At 32.1% G+C, this 23200-nt stretch overlaps 1 protein-coding gene and 1 long non-coding RNA gene across 2 annotated transcripts; one reads left to right on the forward strand and one right to left on the reverse strand.

Annotated features, from left to right (window-relative positions):
- Nucleotides 1-5884: 5884 nt before the first annotated feature.
- Nucleotides 5885-7520, forward strand: LOC141701662 (uncharacterized). Its single transcript, XM_074505297.1, has 2 exons — nt 5885-6417; nt 7316-7520. Exons 1-2 carry the CDS (start codon nt 5885-5887, stop codon nt 7518-7520), a joined length of 738 nt encoding a protein of 245 aa, XP_074361398.1.
- Nucleotides 7521-16153: 8633 nt separating this feature from the next.
- Nucleotides 16154-19158, reverse strand: LOC141701663 (uncharacterized). The gene is made up of 5 exons (XR_012566869.1): nt 18850-19158; nt 18517-18652; nt 18084-18219; nt 17883-17997; nt 16154-16652 (listed from the first exon to the last, which is right to left on the reverse strand). It is a non-coding gene; the product is annotated as an uncharacterized LOC141701663 (long non-coding RNA).
- Nucleotides 19159-23200: the final 4042 nt, after the last annotated feature.

Here is a 23200-nt window from a genome sequence, read left to right on the forward strand (position 1 = left end):
GAATTTAGCAAAGTTAGTTGGTTTATTTGGCCTATAAAAAGTTTAAAAGGTTAATATGTAAAAAAGTAACAAGTTTATTGGGTTTTTTTGCTTAATAACTCTTTTCTTTTCTAAGGAGACTCCACCAATAAACCCCCTTTCTACAATTTTAATATAGCATAACTTTTTCATCTTATCATTTATTCGGTTTCATTTTTTTCATCTTTAGTATAGGTTAATTAAAATTGTTTGTAATATTGAAAGGAGCATAACAATTATATCACAATGTTATATGCAAAGTTATAATAAAAATCAAATAGATAAAATTTAATAAAAGATAAATAAGTAGGGTTATTTATATATTATAATTTATTCAAAAGTTTTTATTTTTAATGTTATTGTTAATAAATATTTTTAATTAAATTAATAAACAATTAGTATGAACTCTTACATGAAACAATGAGATATAGATCAATTTGACATTGAAATTGGCCAATTATTATCATTTATCATTTATATTTATTATTTTATTCTCAACTGTATGACCGAAAAATTATAAATTTTAAATTAACATTTAAATACCAAAGATAAAGGATAAGAATAAATTATATACTTATTTTTCTTATTATATTTTTCAAAGTTATTATTTCCTAATATTTATACACTTAACACATGAGTACACAAACAACTATTTTTTAAATAATAGTTTTGTGACACCCTGACCCCACCCTTTGCTGATTGAGGTAATCACAGTACCATTCTTGGCACACCTATATTAACATTACAAACCATAATATAATAATATAAACTAATAACAGTTCATTGGAGGCCACTCTACATATGTAAGGACATGGAGCCTCCATACTTATTGTTTGTTACATACATAGTACAAATACTACTATAAGTAGAAAATTATATACAAGTAGTCTTAGTACATTATTACACGTGATGATAATATAAAAACTGTATTATCTATTCTTTTTGTTTTTTAAAATTTTTATCTAATTTTTTGATAACGTAAAATTATTATACATTTATAAAGATATATTTTTCCTACCAATTTCAACCTATATTATCTCTCTATCTATATAACATTTTTTAGTTTTTTAGAAAAAATCAATTCATTCCCATCATTTCATTTTATGATTTTATTAATATATTTATAATTGTTATTAGAATAGGTGGTAGAGAATACTACATAGGCTACTATCAGAGAAGGAACAATGACTCATAACATTGTTCAAAACCAATATTGTAGCACAATATTTTTATTATAATTGCCTTTTAGATAAAAAAAACAAATCAATATCATAACACTAATATCACCACACATATACTACAATATTTTATCTCTTACAATTTAATTTCAAGTACGAGAATGTTATCCAAGATATTAAATTTGGTGCCAGCAATGCATTAAAACTACTATAAGATTTCAAAGATGCACATATTATATTGTCATGACATATTACTTTCACATAACTATATTAAACCACATAATCTAATATATTTAACAATTTTACTACAGTAATGACTACTTATGGGATCATTAGTGCACCAGAACACTTTTTGTAAAGAACACAACCTAAAAACAGATACGCTAATAAAAACAATACTTACAATTAAATATTTCACCAACACCGTTTAACATATAGGTTTAAATATATATTTTAGAACCACACACTTATGCTAATTTTATATATAACATAAAATTCAATAATTGTTTTAACAATTTTAGAGAAAAAAATGTAGGCAAACTAAACATTATATTATTTTGGTGTGAATATATATATACATATAATTAAGTTCTATGGAGACACCATTAAGTTGGGGACCTAGATACCATTCATCTTTATTGTTTATCCATTTTTCTTATAGAGGTTAAATTACAAAAAAAAATCAATTATTATTTTAAATTAATAATACTTAAAAAAAATTTGTACGCCCGCCAAGTATCACATAAGCTAGACATGGTTAATCCAGTTTAGCACTAGAAATTACCTTAGTTAGTTTTGTTTATTCAATTTGAACTAAAATTTTGAACTAAAATATCATAATTTAGCAAAGTTAGTTGGTTTATTTGGCCAATAAAAACTTTAAAAGGTTAATATGTAAAAAAGTGACAAGTTTATTGGGTTTTTTTTGCCTAATAACTCTTTTCTTTTCTAAGGAGACTCGACCAATAAAAGCCCCTTTCTACAATATTAATATAGCATAACTTTTTCATCTTATCATTTATTAGGTTTCATTTTTTTTCATCTTTAGTGTAGGTTAATTATAATTGTTTGTAATATTCAAAGGAGTATAACAATTATATCACAATGTAATATGCAAAGTTATAATAAAAATCAAATAGCTAAAATTTAATAAAAGATAAATAAGTAGGGTTATTTATATATTATAATTTATTCAAAAGTTTTTATTTTTAATGTTATTGTTAATAAATTTTATTTTGTTTAATTTTAATTAGAAGAGAATTTGAAATATATGTGAAAGGGTTGAATACTAGGCAATTAATAATCAAAATTATTTAAAATTATTTTTATTTTTTTAATAGTAAGTTTATTTTGGTGTAATAAAATTATGAATCACTTTTTCCTTTTTTATATTCAATTTTGTTAAATATATCAAAAATAACAAATTCAATTTGTTGTTCTTATAAATATAAATTTTATGTTTTGCATGTTAGTTATATTTAAAATTTATTTAAAATTACTACATTTCAAAATTAAAAATTTAATGTCCCTGGCCCCTTCATGTACATGCCCCTGGACAGCACATCTTTTTTAATCTAATGGTAATGGTGAGTACCAATTATTATCCGTCACCACAAGAACCCAACTCATATATATATATATATAATAAATCTACTAATATTTAACAATTAACTATATTAACAACACTATTTAACATTTAGGTTAAGAGAATGTTTTCTAGAGTGAGAAGCTCCTCCTTCTCTCTAGAATTTGAATTTCCCGCCTAGCTATTACAGAGATCTAATATCTAGTGCATGCTATTATCCAGCAGTCCTTCCTTCTCTTTCTTGAACCTGAATTTTCTTAGGACCTTCATCTTGGTCCCTTTATTCACTCACTCTATACACGCTGTGTACTTTCTGCTTCCCTCCTCATTACCTACATTTCAACACCCATATTTCATATCTTTTTGATTCTCCATGGGGTCCCGAATTCTGAAAACTTGGGTAGCATGAACTCGGAGGAATTTTCTAATATTTTCTAATTTCATTGGACGCAACTACGTGGCTCCCCCTTTGTTAGCTCTTCCAGCAATTGATCATCAAGTATTCTTGGTAGAAGCTGCTCGGAATAGTGAGTGGTCACCTACTACGGCTCAAAGAATTTATGAAGAAACTAGATTAATCTTGGATGGTGGTTCTACCAGGAATGACTCTGGCCCTAGCAAGGATAACTCCCCAAAGGGTTCTACTAAATCTTCAGCCTCTGTGACAACTAAGAATCCAGGTACAATTCCTACTAACCCCCCTACCTCGGAAGATTTACATGATAGTGTCTCTGTGCAAAATGGTATACTTATAGTTTATGTTTTAAAGGAGACTGTGTTTGAGTCCAGTGCACACACAAAACCTTTACCAAATATTGATGCTAATATTGAAAATAAGAATACCTGGAGTTCTATTGTAACTAAGAGCATTCCTTCTAAGGAACCCACACCTAATGATGCTGCAAAAATTACTTTTAATGAGGATGGTTCAACAACAGTTAGACCACCTAAGGATTTTCTTGCCAATTCTCGTAAAAATTGGAGTACTAGTATCATAGGGCATTTCATTGGGGGAAGTTTCGATTTTCGTTTTGTGCGTGAGCAAGCTTTTAAGTATTGGAAAAATCATGGCTTGAGCGGAGTGTTTTATAGCTCCAAGGGCTATTTCACTTTCAAATTCAATTCTGAGAAGGAGAAGCAGGATGTTCTTAACCTAAATTCGGTTGTTATGGGGATCGAACTCTCTACTTAATACCTTGGATAGAAGCTAACAAATTTAAGAAAAATTTCATAGAATCAATTCCTTGTTGGTTGAAACTGGAAGATGTTCCACATTCATATTGGTCTCAGGATGGTCTTACTCACATTGCAAAGGTAGTGGGTTTGCCATTGAAATTTGATGAAACATCTGCAAGATTTGAGCCCACTAAGTATGCATCTGTTCAGGTGATGTTTTCCTATTCTAGACCAAGGCCGGACTTTGTTTGGGTGCCAGTTCAAGATGAGTTTGATGAGGAGGAATTAGTCAAGGTTAACATAGTTTACCCACAGTTACCATACTCTTGCAACCACTGTAAAGCATTTGGGCACTCCTTCTCGAGGTGTGCTCATAACCCTAATGTTGTCAAACCGAATCCTAGACCAAGACCTGGGGGAGCCACTTAGGGTGCTTCAAAATTGGCAAAGAAAAATCAGCCTTCCAATGAATTAGCCCAAGTACAACATGATGGTCCTAGTGCTACTACTAATGTAAACAATGAAGATATTAACCCTGTGGTTTTTGGTGAATTCTTGGGCTGTGATCTGGTATTGGATGGTGATCAAACTCTTGAGGATGTTCAACAATAGGAAGGCAACACAGATAATGTTGACAACTTAGAAAAATTTGACAGGGAATCTGGCAAAGAAATTGACACCAATGATTTGGTAAATGCTTCGACTCAATTGGAGGAACAAACGGTGGGAACTCTTGTATTAGAATCCACTACCAATAATGAGGGCACAATTGTTGATAATATTGCAGCAAAATCACCAGGTCAAAAAAGAAGAAGAGGCCGTAGCCAGGATGCTACACGAGTGACAACTATACTTGCAGCACTCGCAGCGCCTGCAGTATGCACAACACCTACACTTGCAGTAGTTGTTGCACCAAAAGCACACATTATCATTGAACTCAAAGCTCCAAAGTCTGATTTAATCGATGAAGATGGGTTTACAAAGGTGGTAAACAGGAAAAGTTCAGCACATAAAAAGAGTCCTGTACTGGCTGTTCAGCCCCGTAGCCTCAGACGTTTGAAATGAATTTTGCAGCTTAGAACGTAAGGGGCATCAACAAAGCCTCTCATAAAAAAGAGTTGCAAAATTTTATTCTATCTAATAAAGTTAACCTCATTGGAGTTTTAGAAACTAAAGTCAAGAGTGGTAATGCTCTGGGTATTTCGAAGAAAATTCGTAGGGACTGGAAATGGTTATTTAACTATAATCACCATTACAATGGTCGTGTATTGGTTGGTTGGAATCCCAGTGTGTAGGATATTTCTATTCACTCGATCTCTAGCCAGGTTATTACTTGTAATGCTATTTTTCTAGAAAAGAACATCTCCTTTTTAGTATCGTTTGTGTATACTTTCAATAATGCAATAGAACGAGTTCCTCTGTGGGATTATTGCTTGTCTTTGAGTACTACTACATCACCTTTGTGCCTTCTCGGTGATTTCAATTGTGTTACTAGTCTTGGTGAAATTTCTGATGGCAGGGAACATTGGACGCCAGCAATGCAAGTATTCAAAGATTGTCTTGCTAACTGTGGCCTTGATAATGTGCGTACAGTGGGGGATATATTTACTTGGACCAATAAGCGTCAAAATAACCCTGTGCTAAAACACTTAGATAGAATGATAGCTAATGGTCACTGGTTCAATTCTTTCATCGAGGGAAATATGTTTGTCAAACCTCGTGGAATCATGGACCACAATTCTATCTTTTTTGAAGAGCCAATGCAACTTCAAAAGCTCAACAACCATTTTCAGTTCTTCAACTTCATGGTCGATATTCCTGGGTTTCATGATGTTATTGAAAAAGCCTGGTCTTTAAAATACTCTGGCCCTCGCTATAATCATTTTCTAATGTCCTGACAGCAAGAGCTAATCTAGAGGATATCCAAATGCGTATGATCAATAATGGAGATCCCACCCTTCTTACATTGGAAAAAGACCTCATTATCAAGCTCAATATGGCTCTTGTCGAGGACGAATATTTATTTCTTCAAAAATATAGAGTGAAGTGGATGGGGCTTGGAGATGGAAATAACTCTTTTTTCCATAAACAATGTAAAGCAAACTGGAATCATAACAAGGTGCTAGCTCTTCAGGATTCGGGAACCATGGTGCATGGCCAGTTGCCATGTGCTAACTTAGCAGTCAATTACTTCAAAAACCTGTTGGCGCCTGAGATTATTCACTCTTGTATTGATTTGGAGCCTATGGATTGCAAGGTCCTTACTGAGGCCCAGGCTACTTTGCTTTGTGCTCAAGTCACATATGCTATTATTCTTGATACCTTGAAGAAATTGAAGAAAAATAAGGCTCCCGGGCCTGATGGCTTTAATGTCGAATTTTTCTTGGCTACCTGGAGCACCACAAGGCCTGATTTCTGTCCTTCAGTAAAGAATTTTTTTGAGACTGGGTTTTCCCTCAGGTATAAACTCAACATTCATCTCCCTTATTCCTAAAGTAGATTCGCCCACTATTATGAGTGATTTTCGCCCTATCTCCCTTTGCATTATTATGTATAAAAATGCATATCCAAAATCATAGCAGCAAGGCTCAAATTAATCATGCCTTCTATCATTGATATTGCTCAATCTGCATCTATTCCGGGGAGGTCTATATCTAAGAACATATTGCTTGCTCAAGAATTATTCCGTGGCTATGATAGGGACTCAGGCTCCTCTAAGTGTGCACTCAAGATTGACCTTCATAAGGCATTCGATTCTTTAAACTAGGATTTATTATGGCTATTTTGTCTAGGATTCATTTCCCAGACATTGTTATCAGTTGGATCAAAGCTTGTCTTTGTACTACTCGCTTTCTGTAAAGCTAAATGGTGTTATTCACGGGTATTTTCCAGGGTCTAAGGGCATTCGCCAAGGGGATCTAATGTATCCTTATATCTTTGCCATGTGTATGCAAATATTGTCCAGCATCTTCAACAAAGTCCCTCAGGATTTTAAATATCATTGGCATTGTAAAGAAATGGGCCTGACGCACCTGTTTTTTGCTGATGACGTTCTCTTTTTCTCTCATGGATCCCGTAATTCGGTTATGCATATTATGGATTCGATTACTAAATTTTCCTCTTGGAGTGGTCTATCTCCTAGCATCCATAAAAGTAACATCTTTTTAAGCAACTGTGATCCTAATTTTATTGAGTGGTTTGATTCCCTATTGATTCTCAGAGGTACTTTGCCAGTTAGGTTCCTTGGTGTTCCATTGATCACTTCGAGGCTTAGTGTAAATGACTGCATGCCCCTTGTCACCAAAATCATGAACAGACTTAATGCTTAGACTAATTTGTTACTGTCTTTGGCTGGGAGAGCTCTACTCATCAAGTCTGTGGTTTGTGCTATTGGGGCTTTTTGGTGCAACCACTTTTTATTACCTGGAGCAGTCCACTCAACTATTCAGTCTCTCCTTACTAAATTCTTGTGGCGTGGAAATATTAATCATAAAGGAGGCGCCAAGATTGCTCGAATGGAACAAGGCTCAAATTATTGGTCACATGCTAAAGGTCATCACTAATTCTAGTACCCTTTGGGCTTCCTGGGTTAACAAAACTGTCCTCGAAGGGAAGCATTTTTCGATAACTAAGCTTCCTACGGACTGTTCATGGATCTGAAAAATATTCTCAACCTTCGTACCTTGACTTTGCAGTTTGTTTCCTTTCGAGTTGGTGATGGTGAGTCAATCTCACTTTGGTTTGTCCCTGGTGGCATAATTCTTGCTTAGCCTCTCACAAGACCTCTCCTATTATTTCTCAGTGTGCTATGCATCATGGTGATAAACTTAGTGCAATTATTAATAATGGCAGTTAGTGTCTCCCTCGAGCAAATCCAAGAAGTCACCATCTGGACCCTATCCTTCTTCACTGGCTCACAACTTTTGATTCTCCTGCCTTGGCTTCAAGTCCTGATACTTTGTTCTGGGATGGTCGTGATGCAATCAAGACTAAAACCTGGGAAATTTGGAAATATTTAAGATTAAAAGGTGATTTGGTTCCTTGGCACCGTGTGATTTGGCACAGACTGCGCATTAACCATTATGCTCACCACCAATGGATTTCTTGTCACGGGAGGCTTCCTACTTTGGCACGTTTGTATAGATTTGGTATTGTTAATTCTCAGCAATGTTATGTGTGTATTTCTTCCCGAGAGACTATTTCACATAGGTGGATTTTGGGCATCCTTATGTCATCTTTGGGGATGTCTATTATTGGTGACTCCTGGAATAACTTTCTCATTTACTTGGCTGAGTTTCCTGACAAGCCTAAGAGTATTGTGGCGCTTTGCTATGCCCAGACTTTCTACTATCATATTTGGAGAGAGCGGAATGCTCGAGCTCATGATTCTGGTATTTCTGCTAGACTCCAAAGCTCTGTTTGGTTTTCTAAGCTTGTAATTAATAGACCTGATCTTATTCCTTGCATTAGTTTGTAGTCGGTTTCTTTTCAGTTAATTGTTGGTCCTACTTTTTTGCTTTCTATCTCCAATCTTTGCTAGATTGGTTATAGATAGTTTCTCTATTGCCTGTCATAGAGCATAGGGTAGATCCCTTGTTGTTCTTGGTTCTTTTATTGATATATACTTAATTTAGCAAAAAACAAAAAAAAGAATGTACTTTCCATAAAATATATGTTTTTAAAGTTTAAAAAATCTAATATTATTCCACTGTTAAAATTATTGAGTATAAATAAATTTATAATAACTACCATATTTTATTATATATACATATCAATATCAGACACATATTCATGTAACTCCTTAGTTTTTGATGATCACAACACATCAAGGCATCATGTTGTTATTTGAGAGTTTTTATTTGAGAATGATTGCAGGATATATCATCTTAATGACATTGTTGTTTAAGTATCATCACAGCAAGCTGTCATAAGACAGTGATCTATTTTAGCAAGCTATGATCACCTTATTCAGAATAACAGTAAGCCAAGTCGGATAATCCACATCCAACAAGGAAACAAATTTTTAAGGAGAAATTTGAGGAATTTCTTCAAACGAATCGTAAGGACTTCTCTATTATATTATATGTGGTTTATATATACAAGAGCTCAATTATAAAATGTTTTCTTGTTTCAAAACAGTTCCTAATTTGTAGGAGTTTGTTTTATCTTTAAACTCTATCTCCTACAAATCTGATTAAAAATGTTTTATACTCTGTCACAATAGAAGAGACTTTTTCTGATCATTTTTCTTTCTTTCTCTCTTCTTTCAAACATATACATGAACGTTGGAAATTATCCCAACGAACTTAAATGTTAGAATTGGATTATAACCGATGTAAGTAGTTGAGATTGTTTTGAACGTTGGTGTATGTGTATATATGAAGTTTCTTTAAGTTTTTATGATGTACTTATTGCAGCAAGAACACTCACAACTAACTGAACTTTATTGTTTCTAAAATACTCTCGGGCTCTAAATTATATATACACGTTATATCTTAGAGAGTCTATAGTTTGAGTTGTAATCACTTTATCATTCGATTTGTATTGTTCAAATTGTATTATGAAGTTGCTGGATAGTTGGCTAAGGAAAAACAAGGGTTTGGTGAACTAGTGCTAGAGAAGTTTGTACTACGGGGTAGTATAGTACTTCGGGGTAGTATAGTACTTCATGCAAATCATCTAAAGAGATATGGGATACTCTGAAATTGTATCACGAATGATCCAAGAGATTACAGAAGGTGAAATTGAGCAAACTAATGAATGAGTTCGGAAATTTCAAGCTTCGAGATGGAGAAACTATTCGAGAAAGTCAAGCTAGATTCCAGAAAAAACTGAATCCCTTAAAACAACTTGGCAAACATATCCCTCAAGAGGAAATTAACATGAAGATACTTACTGTTGTGCTATTTATCTATGAACCAAAGGTAACACCTTTAGAATCCACTCCAACTATAGATACTATGGATCAATTGGCTATTTTTGCAGAATTGGAACAATTTAAAAGCAAAATCAAGGAAAGCGAATCAAGTTCTATGCAAGGTCCAGTTACACAAATGAAGCAGTTAGCTCTTCACACTAGTGACAGCTTATTGGAATCCGAAGATGAATCAGATAAAGAACTTGCTTTAATATCCAGGAAGATCAGAAAGATGATCGAGAAGAGGAACAAGCTGAAAAGAGATAAAGGCAAATTTTCCAACAACAAGAAGGCCAATAAGGATTCTAAAGATCAGACATGCTTTAAATGTGGAAATCTAGGCCATTATAAGCGGGACAACTACAAATTGAAGTCAAAACAACAATCTGTCTTCAAGGATAAGAAGAAAGATAAAGCTTCAATGACTTGGAGTAATGATGACTCAGTTTCCAACGATGATTCAAGTGGAGACATGGTTAATCTTGCCCTAGTTAGACTTGATGATGATTTTGTTCGAGAAAATTCAGAAAGTGGCTACCTAGAAAGTGATTCAGAGGAAGATCAGAGTGAGGTAAACTCTTTTAAATATAATTTATCTTCTGAAAATATTGTTTTGGAACCACTAACCATGCAGGAATGTGAGGATGTATCTATGGGAGAATATCACTCTCTTAAAGCTGAAAATAGCAAGCTAAAAGAGAAGAATAATTATCACAAGACCATAATACAAGATTTGATGAGCAAAGTGGATATGTGGATTGACAAGAAGGTACCTACACAAGCTGACAGAGAGGCTGAAATCAAGGATCTTCACGCTAAAGTCAGTCATATGGAAAATTTCAACAAAATTATCCTCAAAAGAAATAAGACTCAATTAATGGAGATCATAGAGCTAAAGAAGGAGAATGAAGCAAGGGATGAATGTTTGGAGCTGTTCAAGCTCAGAGAATCAATAAATGCAGAACCTACAAATCAAGTAGAAGAACCATCTCAACAAGCTGAAATCATAGTCAGCAAGCTAAAAGGATTGGTCTCCTCACAAAAGAAGTTGAGGATCTGAAAAGGGGAATGGGATCTTTTGTTCAAGGAGAAGAAAGTATCAAATCAATGATGAACAACATAAATATTCCATTAGTTAGAGAAAAAATTGGAATGAATGCAAACAAGAAGAAAAAAGCTCTAAGATATGAAGGGAAACATGGCATACCTTATGATTATGCTATGCCTTGGAAGATATGAAATAGATGTGGAAAGAAAGAGCATCTAGAAAAATATTGCAGAGTTCAGAATGGACAGAAATCATACCATGGAGGAAATAAACAGAAAATAGCTTACTATGATCAGAATGGCAGAACAAATACAGCTTACTATCATCAAGCTGACAGAGTTAAATCACCCGGATTTATCCAAAATGGATAAAGAAATCTGATTTACATGTTTATTATGTTTTATCTGCTCACCATGTTGGACCCAACAAACTTTGGGTATAAAAAGGTTGAGTTGTTTTATTTGTTTTGTAGATGTGTTTTGCCGCTCAAGTCAAATCAACTTAATGGATCTTGGATATCGGATGTACTAGACATATGAGTGGAGATAGAGCACAATTCTTGAGTCTTCAGATGAAAAAGGGTGGAAGAGTGACTATTGGTGATAGCAAAACTCTTCAAATCCTTGGAAAAGGTAAAATAGGTAATAAACACATTTCAATTGATAAAGTTCTATATGTTAAAGGCCTAAAATATAATCTGCTTAGTATAAGTCAGTTATATGATGATGGTCATAAGGTTGATTTTGGTATTGAGATGTGTATTATTATTATTGGTACTAACAGTCCCCTTATTTGCTAGAAGGGAAGGAAATATATATATATATATATATATATATTGGAGTTTGAGTTACAGAAAATAGCTTGCTGTCTTGTTGTAATAGACACGGATCCTTATGTTTGGCCTAGAAGATTGGGTCATGCTCACATGGACTTGCTTAATAAGCTTTTAAAGAAGAAGCTAGTCAGAGGTTTACCCAAAATCAAGTATGTCAAGACTGAGGTGTGTTCAACATGCCAATTAGGCAAGCAAATTAGAAGTACTCACAAAGCAAAGAAGATGGTATCTACTTCTAAACCCTTAGAACTTTTGTATTTAGAATTATTTGGTTTAGAAGCTTATAAAAGTATTGGAGGTAAGAAATATGGTTTTGTAATTATTGATGATTATTCTCGTGTTACATGGGTATTGTTTCTTCGTACTAAAGATGATGCTTTTATTGAGTTTGAAAAACTAATTAAGTTACTTGATAATAAGCTCAATACAAAGCTTGTAGGTATAAGGAGTTATCGAGGTGGTGAATTCCAAAATGACTTTATTTCTTATTGTGAAGAAAGAGGAATATCACACGAATTCTCGGCTCCAAGGACTCCACAACAAAATGGTGTGGTAGAAACAAAAATAGGTCATTGAAAGAAACAGTAAGGACATTGTTGTAAGAAAGCAAGCTACCTAGAAGTTTTTGGGCAGAAGCAGTCAACACGACATGCTATGTTCTGAATAGAGTATTGATAAGACCTATTTTGGACAAGACTCCATATGAATTGCTAGAGAAAAAGAGGCCTAACATCAGTTACTTTAAGATTTTTGGCTCAAAGTGTTTTGTTCCCAAGATAATTGGTAATGATGGTAAATTTGATGCTAAATTTTATGAAGCTATTTTTCTTGGTTATTCTATGAATAGTAAAACCTATAGAGTTTACAATTTGTCTAAGCATATTGTTGAAGAATCTATAGATGTTACTTTTCAAGAACCTAACAATGATCTTCCAAGAGACGAGGAAGATGATGCAGGTGAAGCTGGACAACAACAAGCTGAAACAGAGAAGGCTACTCCAAAATAGCAAGCTAAACAGAGACTGATTCTGGAAAACAGCAAGCTGAAATAGAAACTGCCTATGGAAATCAGCAAGCAGAGACTTTTACTCCAGTTGATGATGCAATTGTAAAGATGGCAAAGATGACTCTTGATGGTCCTAGAGGAAATAGAACAAAGGATAAAATGCCAATCTATGATGGTGAAGACTTAGCTCCTCCATTTAAGATAAGGAAGACCTCACATAAAGATATCTCAAAGCATTCATTGCCAAAAACTACATGAACAATGAAGAATCACCCTTCAGAACAGGTTATTGGTGATAGTACTGATGGACTCAAGATAAAGAAAGGCAATGCAAATTATTCTGGTTATGCTGTATTTTTAGCTCAAGAGGAACCCAAGAATGTCAAAGAAGCACTCGAAGATGAAAATTGGATCACGGCTATGCAAGAAGAATTCAATCAATTCAACGATGTGATGTTTGGGAACTTGTCAAGCCACCAAAGAATGCTTCAGTCATTGGTAGAAAATGGATTTTCAAGAATAAAGTGGATGAATTTTGACCCGTTACTCGAAATAAAGCAAGGCTCGTGGCACAATGGTACAATCAACAAAAAGGCATTGAATTTGATCAAACTTATGCTCCAGTAGCTAGATTGGAATCAATTACGATGCTTCTTGCTTATGCATGCTACAAGAAGATAAAGCTACATCAAATGGACGTCAAAAGTGCTTTTCATAATGAATTTCTGGAAGAAGAAGTTTATGTCAAGTAACCCCCTAGTTTTTAACACGAACAACATCCGGGCTATGTTTACAAGCTAAAGAAGGCATTATATGGTTTAAAGCAAGCACCAAGACTTTGATACAAGAGGCATAGTAAGTTTTTAATCAAAAATGGATTCTTCGAGGTAAAATTCGATCCTACTTTATTTACTAGGCAAAATGGTAATGATATTTTGATTATCCAGATGTATGTAGATGATACAATCTTTGGATCCACTAATGATTCTATGTGTGAGTGGTTTTTAAGTGTATGCGCAATAAATTTGACATGAGCATGTTGGGTGAGCTCAATTATTTCTTGGGACTCCAAATCAAGTAATCAAAGGATGGCATCTATGTTCATCAGTCAAAATATGTGAAGAACTTGCTGACTAGATTTGGATTTGAGCATGTCAAATCAAAATCTACACCAATAAATCAAAACAATAAGCGAACTTTAGATAAAAACGTGATGCAGATTATGCAGGATGTCAAACTGATAGAAAGAGAACAAGTTGTGTTCGTACATACTTAGGACAAAGTCTCGTATCTTAGAAAAGTAAGAAACAAACTTCAATCGCATTATCCATAGAAAAAGGTGAGTATTTGACAGCTGGTAGTTGTTGCTCTCAAATTTTGTGGATGATTCAGACTCTACGAGATTTTGGAATCAAGTGTGGTAAAGATCCAATATATTGTGAAATACTAGCACCATCAACATATCAAAGAATCCGGTGAATCACTCAAGAACAAAGCATATTGATGTTCATCACCATTTATTGAGAGATAATAATGCCAAAGGTAAAATTAAATTAGTTTTTGTGCCTACTGAATATTAATTGGCAGATATCTATATAAAACCCATTGGCGAAGCAAGATTTTCTATCATTCGAAGGGAACTTGGCATGTGTAGTGTATAATGGCAAGCTATTTTTAGAAATTTGGTAATGTTAGCTTACTATCAATTTTCATGTTAGCTTACTATGATTGTTTATTAAATGTCACAATTTATGTTTAATTTGATTCATTAATTTTGACATGCCATTATCTGTTTATTGCTGCTTACATGTTTGTGTGTTTTGATGCTTTATCTTATACTTCTGATCAGCCCTCAACCTGAATCTTTTTTATGCTTTAAGGGGGAGAAATTTAGGAGATTTGTGTTTGTTATTAAGACTTGGTTTTATTTTGAATTTTATGCTGGTATTATGAAATGATATTATGTTGGTTGGTTGTGTCATGTATTGAGTGCAGTTTGTAATGATTGTGTTAATTTAAGATTTGTGTTATTCTGAGATATATGCATAGATTTAGAGGGAGTTTTATAATTTTACTAAATGTGTGTAATCATCAAAAAGGGGGAGATTGTAACTCCTTAGTTTTGATGATCACAACACAGCAAGCAATCATGTTGTTATTAGCGAATGATTGGAGGATATATCAGCTTAATGACTTTGTTGTTTAAGTATCATGACAACAGGCTTTCATAAGACAGTGATCCATTTCAGCAAGCTATGATCACGTTATTCAGAATAACAGCAAGCCAAGATGGACAGTCCAGATTCAACAAGGAAATAAATTTTCAAGGAGAAATTTCAGAAATTTCTTTTAACGAATAGTAAGGACTTCTCTATTATATTATACGTGGTTTATATATATTAGAGCTCCATTATAAAATGTTTTCTAGTTTCAAAACAGTTCCTAATTTGTAGGAGTTTGTTTTATCTTCAAACTCTATCTCCTATAAATCTGATTTAAAATATTTTATACTCTATCAAAATAGAAGAGACTTTTTCTGATCATTTTTCTTTCTTTTTCTCTTCTGTCAAACGTATACATGAATCTTGGAAATCTTCCTAACGAACTTAAACTTTAGAATTGGATTCTAACCATTGCAAGTTCTTGAGATTGTTTTGACCGTTGGTGTATGTGTATATATGAATTTTCTTGCAGTTTTTATGATGTACTTATTGCAACAAGAACACTCACAACTCACTGAACTTTATTATTTATAAAATAATCTCGGGCTCTTAATTATATATACACATTATATCTTAGAGAATCTACAGTTTGAGTCGTAACCACTTTATCATTCGATTTGTATTATTCAATTTGTATTATGTAGTTGCTGGATAGTTCGCTAAGGGAAACAACGGTTTGGTGAACTAGTGCTAGAGAAGTTTGTACTACGGGGTAGTATAGTACTTAGAGGGTAGGCTCAGAAAGATGGTTTCAGCAAGTCATTATCAGCAGCAAGGATAAACGGAGATATATTATTATATCTTGTAGTTGTAAAGTTATTGTGATTTAATAATATATTCTCTTACCATGTTGGTAAGGGACCATGATGTAGACCATAGGGGATTAGGGGTTGAACCTGGCTAAAATTCTTTTGCGTTCTTACTACTTTTCTGCATATTATTTCCTGCACTGTATTTAGTCATCTCAGCTTAGTATCATTGTCAGATTATTGAACTGTTGATAAAATTTCAGTAAGCTATTTTCGGGTAATTTAAAACTAATCTTAGTTAGCCATAATCACCTATTCACCACCCTCTAGGTGTATTTTCAATTCACTCATAAAAATAACAATGCAAAAAAATAAAAGAATATTGAAAAACTGGACCATAAACCTAAATACCCACCCACCTTTATTTTACATCTAAGTTATCATGTATTTCCAACCCCACATATGCTAATTTTATATATCATATCAAAAAAAGCACAATACAAGAAAAGCATAAAAAACCATCAACTCCAACCTATACTCAAGAGAATAAGAATTCATAAGGCACAATACAAGAAAGGCATTAAAAAAACCCCAAGGCTTTCTAATTCAAATATCCCATTTCCATGTAGCATTAACACTTGCCTCTGATATGCTTCTCTTTTGAAGGGAGCTCCTCATGATTGGTTGCCTTGACAATGTAGATGTCCAATTCCCGTAGAATGCAAAATCGGATCACAACATCACAACAACGATTAATCAGGCAATTTGAAGAATCATTTATGTGGCGTACCTTGTAACCGATATGCACTTTAGCCAAAATAGCTAAACCAACAGTAGTTGTATCCTTGAGAGCTCCCAGAGCTTTCCCGAGACTACTCTGTTTACCCCCTCTCAGCATCCTTTTCTTGAAACCAGTAGCTTTGCAATGTGCAACGGACAATTATTATGTCATTCAATATTTAAAAAAAACTTAATTCAATTCTTAAAACATTAGATTCATTATAAGCAGGATATTCAAGAACCAATATTATAATCAACCATCTAGAATGCAAGCATAATCTCTCAAAACAAATATATATACTATTTAGTAACCCCATTAACTCCTCCGCAATAAAAAAATTCATACCTCAGAATCTAATATATATACTTTCTAGACAGTTAATCTTTTACTTTCTAGTATACAAGCTCGATGATGTTGATGTTCTAAGAAAGACATGGACGGAGAATGAATATGTCTTATATCAGCTTTAAGTGAAGAATGAAACAATAAGAAAGTGGTTAGAGATTATCAAAAAGATAATCTTTGATAAAGGAAGAAATCAATGATCTCTATCTGCATCCAAACTACTTCTCTACAATAGTGCAGGGATCTTTGGGTCCCAGCCATTCTCCTTTAACATCATAGAAAAGTTAGGATCTAAACCTTTATCCTGCAGAAAAGCACTCAAATCATGATCTCCTTGTCGTGTTCTCTTTTTTAATGTAGATGTAATCCTTGGGTCACTTATCAATTTTTCTTGGAACATCATTGCTAAGTTTAAGTTCATTGCTTGTTGATTATCTGAAATTGATTCACTAGACTTGCAGCCTTGACTCTCAAGGCCACTACTGGAACATACTACCACAGAACAGTTATTCGCGTATGATGTTCCAACCTCTGGCTCTTGTAACTGACAAGTAGCGTGAAACAACATCACCTACTAGCATAGATGTTATAACTACATAACTAACACAATGCCCCAAATACCTGATAAAGAAAATAAAGGGTGTGGGTGTAAAATTCAATCTTAAAAGAAATAAAAAATATTGATCTTAAAGGTATACCGTGAATATATATTTAGTGGTTTCCTTTTACACCTTAGGATTTTCATAGAGTTGGTCAACTAGCCTGGCATCATCTAACATTGGACCTCAAGTATAGCAAAAAGGTCTCAAGTTCGAGCCAAGTACCATTAATTTTAATTTTGATACTTATGTTTAATAATGCCCTAAAAATGGGCTCCTGGTGATCCACTCTTCCATTCCAAAATCGGTTTTGCGTTTATAGGAGAGTGAAAGGCATATAAATAATTTATAGCTTTCTGCAGCACTTAAAGTTTTGGGATAGTTGGTCATATAACACTTTAAAATCTTAAAATCTAGACTTACCAGTAATGAACTCCAAAGAAAATAAGGAAGACGTGAGATGCACCGACAACAAGAAGGGCAGCAACACAAGTTTGGAGAATCTGAAATCCGTACAAGCATGCCCCCATGTTCCAATCTGAAAGTAAAGAAGAATACAAATGATTTTTAATTATATAAAATGAATAGTGTTGGGGACCTGAAAGCAATATGTGAAGTGGATACCAAGAATAATGGCAGCTGCGGACGTAATAGCCCCTAGCAACTGAGACTTTTTCCCGGTCAAACCATATAAGATGGAATAAACAACTGAACTAGTACCAACAATGAGCCTCAATATAGGAGACTCAGATGTAAAGCCCTACAAAATACAAACTAATTGAGTGAGCAAGAAAAAATATTTAACATTTATGAATACAGAATACTAAAACGCATGGACCTTTAGGATGTAAAGTTGCATTTAATTAACGAACTACATGACAAAATTGAAATCAATGAAGCTAATGTAAGTTTACATTTGGAAATGAGATCCAACTGATATGTAAAGGTCAATGTAATCTAAAATATTGAGACACCGTACTACAAAGATAATAGACTTCTTTAAATACAGGCATATAGTACAACCATTGTGAGCATAAAAAGAAGTTACTATACTTGCCTTCTTGATTGTCGAGGATAAAACTCATTGGGACCTGGAGATTCAGGTAAGCTAGCCACAAGACCCATTTCGATACAATCAGCGTAAGCAAATTTATATGACCTTCGAACATATACATTCACATCCAAGCCATTACCTGTTGCAATTTGAAAAATTAGCATACAAAGCAATAATATAATAAGATGTCCATCTAAATGACATAATGGAGCAACAACTAGTTATTTGTACTCTCAAAAATAATTCGAATAATCAGTGAAATTGATTTACTCATACAAATACAGGGGTTTTGAGAACTTTTCACCTGAGCCATGGCCTTAAGTCTCATTGACATACCTATATTTATACCCCGAAGTACAGATTATCTAGCAATTGCACTGAAATTGATTGTAGATCCTGACTCAGTTGAAGCCCTTGAGTTGACTAAGAGTTTCATGGTCAAGTTGTCGAGTTCTGATGCGGCCACCAATGATTTAACACTATATCACTGAGAAGACACATAGATTTGATTGAATAATGAGAGAAAGAGCATTTGACAAGAATAAATTAGGTTTTGAGAGATTGAGTGATTCGGGACCAGAAAATCAAGGAGGATAAGAATTCATGATCAATTTGTATCCACAAACAAGGATTTGGCCTGAATTTTTGATTAAATAGTAGGTTTCGGCCCAGTTTAGAAAAGAGGAAAATTAAAAAGAGGTTTTGGACACGGCTATTATTCTTTTTAATGTCCTAGAATATTTCCAATTTTTTTGTTAAAGTACAACGCCAAATATTGCCGCCTCTAAAACGTTTTGGGGCTTAATCTTTTTTTTGGTAAATATATATTTTTATATTAAAATTAGTAATTACTTTTATAATTTTTATCATTTAAAATTTAAATTTTAAATTACTAAATACTTTATAAATACTATCATAAATCACCCCTTTAACATATAATTATATTTAGAAATCAACATTAATTATTTCCTTTATATATTGTGTATGTTAATTTTTTAATATTTTAATCCTTTTCAAATAATTAAAAATTTATTATGTTATAAAAATATCATAGATATCTCTAATAATACCCTATTAACTATTTGTGTTAGACGAGTATTACAATTTAAATCACTAATTTCTTATTTTTTAATAAATATTATTTTTAAAATTTAATTATGAGAAACAAATAAATTAAACAATACGTAAATATTGTAATAGGATCAATATATATATCAACTTATTAATGGCTTGTTAAATTTTATAAAGCGTTCAATTTATCAATGTAATATTATAAATCACTACACTACTATTATTAGCTTCTAAAAATAAATAAATTATATATATTAATTATTATTTCATTTATGTATAAATTATTATTAATTAGTTAAATTAAAATATATATATATATATATGTCATTTTGGTAACACATTATAACTATAAGGCAACATCACAAAAGAGGGGTTGTGATAGACATTTGTGTATTACACTTTTCTTTTTGCAACCCCAAGATGAAGGGTTGCAGCATGCAATCTATGGCGTATTGAATTAAATCATAAATCAAACTCTGGCTGCACTAACCTATATTGAAAAAATATCAAATACGCAAAAGCTGATCGCAAAAGCTAACAGACGGATACATACTCACCAATCACACTGTCACGGAAGTGTCATGTCACTGGTGCCCAATGACATGGCTCTAGTACCCCTACTGGTTAACTATATCACTCTAAGCGTCAAATAAAAATATTCTTGCAAAATTTTAAAATCACCTGAGACAAATAATTCAGATTCCCAAAATAGAGGGTGTCATAAATAATCTGCATAAACAGATATTTAAAATTTTTTCAAAATCAATTTTTAAAAACAATTTTTGGAAGTTAAAACGATCAAAACAAATATTAACGGAATAAATAGAAAAGTAGAACGGAACGAATCAAATAAATATAAGGAACAAGAGGAGTAGCGCTGAATAAAAAGGCGACATAATCCATACCATGAATATCACAACTAAAATACTAACAAAATCCGCAACGAAGTGGCTAAATTTCCAGCGCATGATCTAATAACAAATTAATAATTTATTATTTATACTGGTTCTTTAAATTATTCAATATAAGTGCGTGATTCACTATCTAATTAAATAGAAATAAAACTATTCACTTTGTGGAGAATTTGGAACACTAATAATTTAGTAGTCTTAAACATGCATGTACATTCATTATTAAACTAACGAGTGCAAACAACAAATAAAATAAACTAGTATGTAATAGGTAATATGTAATCCAAATGTTAAGTATTATAAAGTCAAAGTATACACATGTGTTCAAGTAGAATTATTGAAGCAAAAATTAAATATTTAAATAATAAAAGTGAAACACCACCATATTAATGACAAATACAAACACAAATTTAGTGACAAAATTCATTTGGTTCAACAAATAAGTACCTAACAATGAAAAATAACTAAAACACTTGAACCAAAATATATAATACTATTAATTATAATAATATAATAAAACAATCTTCTTCATACTGATATTAACATGACTCAGAATAAATATACATTCTTCTGGGCTTCATTAACCTTTGAAACAAGATTTGGTTGTGTGTGTTGATGTTTAGGTGGCACATAAGTAGTCCTATAACATATAACTTAAGTCATGTTTTAGGTTTTAATAATATTTTACTGATTTTGATTGTTATTTCGTATTATATTTCTTTGATTTTAATCTACTAGGTGTCAACTGCATGGTGAAAAAGATGTCAAAGTGTGTATATTTATTGTGAGTCATGTTAATATTAGTATCCACAAGATTGTTTTAATGTATTATTATAATTAATAGTATTATATATTTTGGTGCAAGTGTTTTAGGTATTTGTCATTGTTAGGTACCTATTATTTGTTGAACCAAATGAATTTGTAACAGAATACAACACAAATATAATATTTAAATAATAAAAGTGAAACGCCGCCATATTGATGACCAATACTAACAAAAATTTAGTTATGGAATTCATTTGATTCAACAAATAGGTACCTTAGATAATAATAATAATAATAATAATAATAATAATAATAATATATTTAAAACAATCTTGTGGATACTAATGACAATAAATATACATACTTTGACATCTTTTTCGAGCATGCAGTTGACACGCTAGTAGATTAAAATCAAAGAAATATAATACAAAATAACAACCAAAATGAGTAAAATAATATACAGATATAAGGTTAAAACTTAAAACATGATTTAAGTTATATGATATAGGACTACTTACGTGCCACCTACACAATAAAATATCATCAAAGCTTGTACAGTGTAGTGTCCCACTGCACAGATTTTTGACTATCTCTTTTTTTTTATTATAATATGATACATAATATTATGCATGGTGAGGGAAATCACATGACCTCCTCACTAACATATCAATTAATTGTATGAATAATAAAACTAGAATACACAAACTAAAATATACACAATCAACATGGTACTTCTTAATTAATTACACAACTCTAATTAGTGATCATCTTTTTTAGGTTTTATTATTAGACTAGTGTACTTCAATAATGAGGGGTGTGTTGTATATATATTGCGGGAAGTATATTATTAATATTACAAATAGGATTTTGATAGAATACAAAAATTATTAAAGCAGTCCTTTTCTTTTTATAATTTCATCTCTCATTCAAAATATATTATTTTATTATTATTATTATTATTATCTAATATTAACTGTATATCACATTAGTCCCCTAATAGTGATATGGAAGGAAACCCATTATCTTCTTACCTTTTTATTTTATGTGCAAATATGTTGGTTTATCAATATAATTGAGATAGATTCATGCAATCAATATGTCTAAGAGCACTATAAGTTATTCATTTTTTCTTTGCAAATGATAGTATATTTTGTTGCTCACTTGTGATAAAGTTAAGAACATAATTCACAAGTACTGTCAATAATCATGACTAACTTGTGAATTGCTAAAAGAAATTACAAGTTATTGACATTTCCTAATAAGTTGGCGTCCAAAGTGTTGAAAGATTATTATTTCTCAAGAAAATAATTTGGATACATTGTATATCTAAAATATATGTTATTTATTTCTTTTTGAAAAATCTTACCATAAAAATTTTTTTTTTCTTATAAACGATGAAAAATGGCTAAATGTTAAGATTTGTTTCTATATAGCCCTTCGAAAAGGATTCATTTTACCTAAAAATGATGACAACTGCTATAATGCTAAGATTTAATTTATATTTTCTATAATTTTATTTTATATCAAGAAATATATAAGTGGTGTAGATTTTATTATGTGAGTGATTTAAAAATTAGTAAATGCCTAAAAAATCAAATACATATGTTGCAACTAATACAAATTTTATTTAATCTTTTTTAAATAGAATTTACATGACAATTATAAGCTAAATGATTATCTCTTGTTTTATTGCATGAGAGCATACTATTAGCCAATAAACATATTTAATTTTGATTATCACTTAGATTATACATGGCACATTGAAGAAAAACTTTTTGTTTTCCACGGTGTATTTTATATTAGTTTTTAATCTCAATTACTAAGAATGCTACTATATATATATATATATATGTATATATATATGTAATTAGATGGATTGTTTTGGTGTCCTCATTTATATGACGGGTAAGAATTTTAATATTTTATAAGTTAGTTTTATA

This window comes from Apium graveolens, unplaced genomic scaffold, assembly GCF_009905375.1.
Source record: "Apium graveolens cultivar Ventura unplaced genomic scaffold, ASM990537v1 ctg428, whole genome shotgun sequence".
Lineage (NCBI taxonomy): Eukaryota > Viridiplantae > Streptophyta > Magnoliopsida > Apiales > Apiaceae > Apium > Apium graveolens.

Coding starts and splice junctions, on each gene's coding strand:
- LOC141701662 (XM_074505297.1), top strand. CDS start 5,885: ATGCGTATGATCAATAATGGAGATCCCACCCTTCTTACATTGGAAAAA. Junction 6,418..7,315: donor GAGACTGGGTTTTCCCTCAG/GTATAAACTCAA, acceptor TTTGGCTGGGAG/AGCTCTACTCATCAAGTCTG.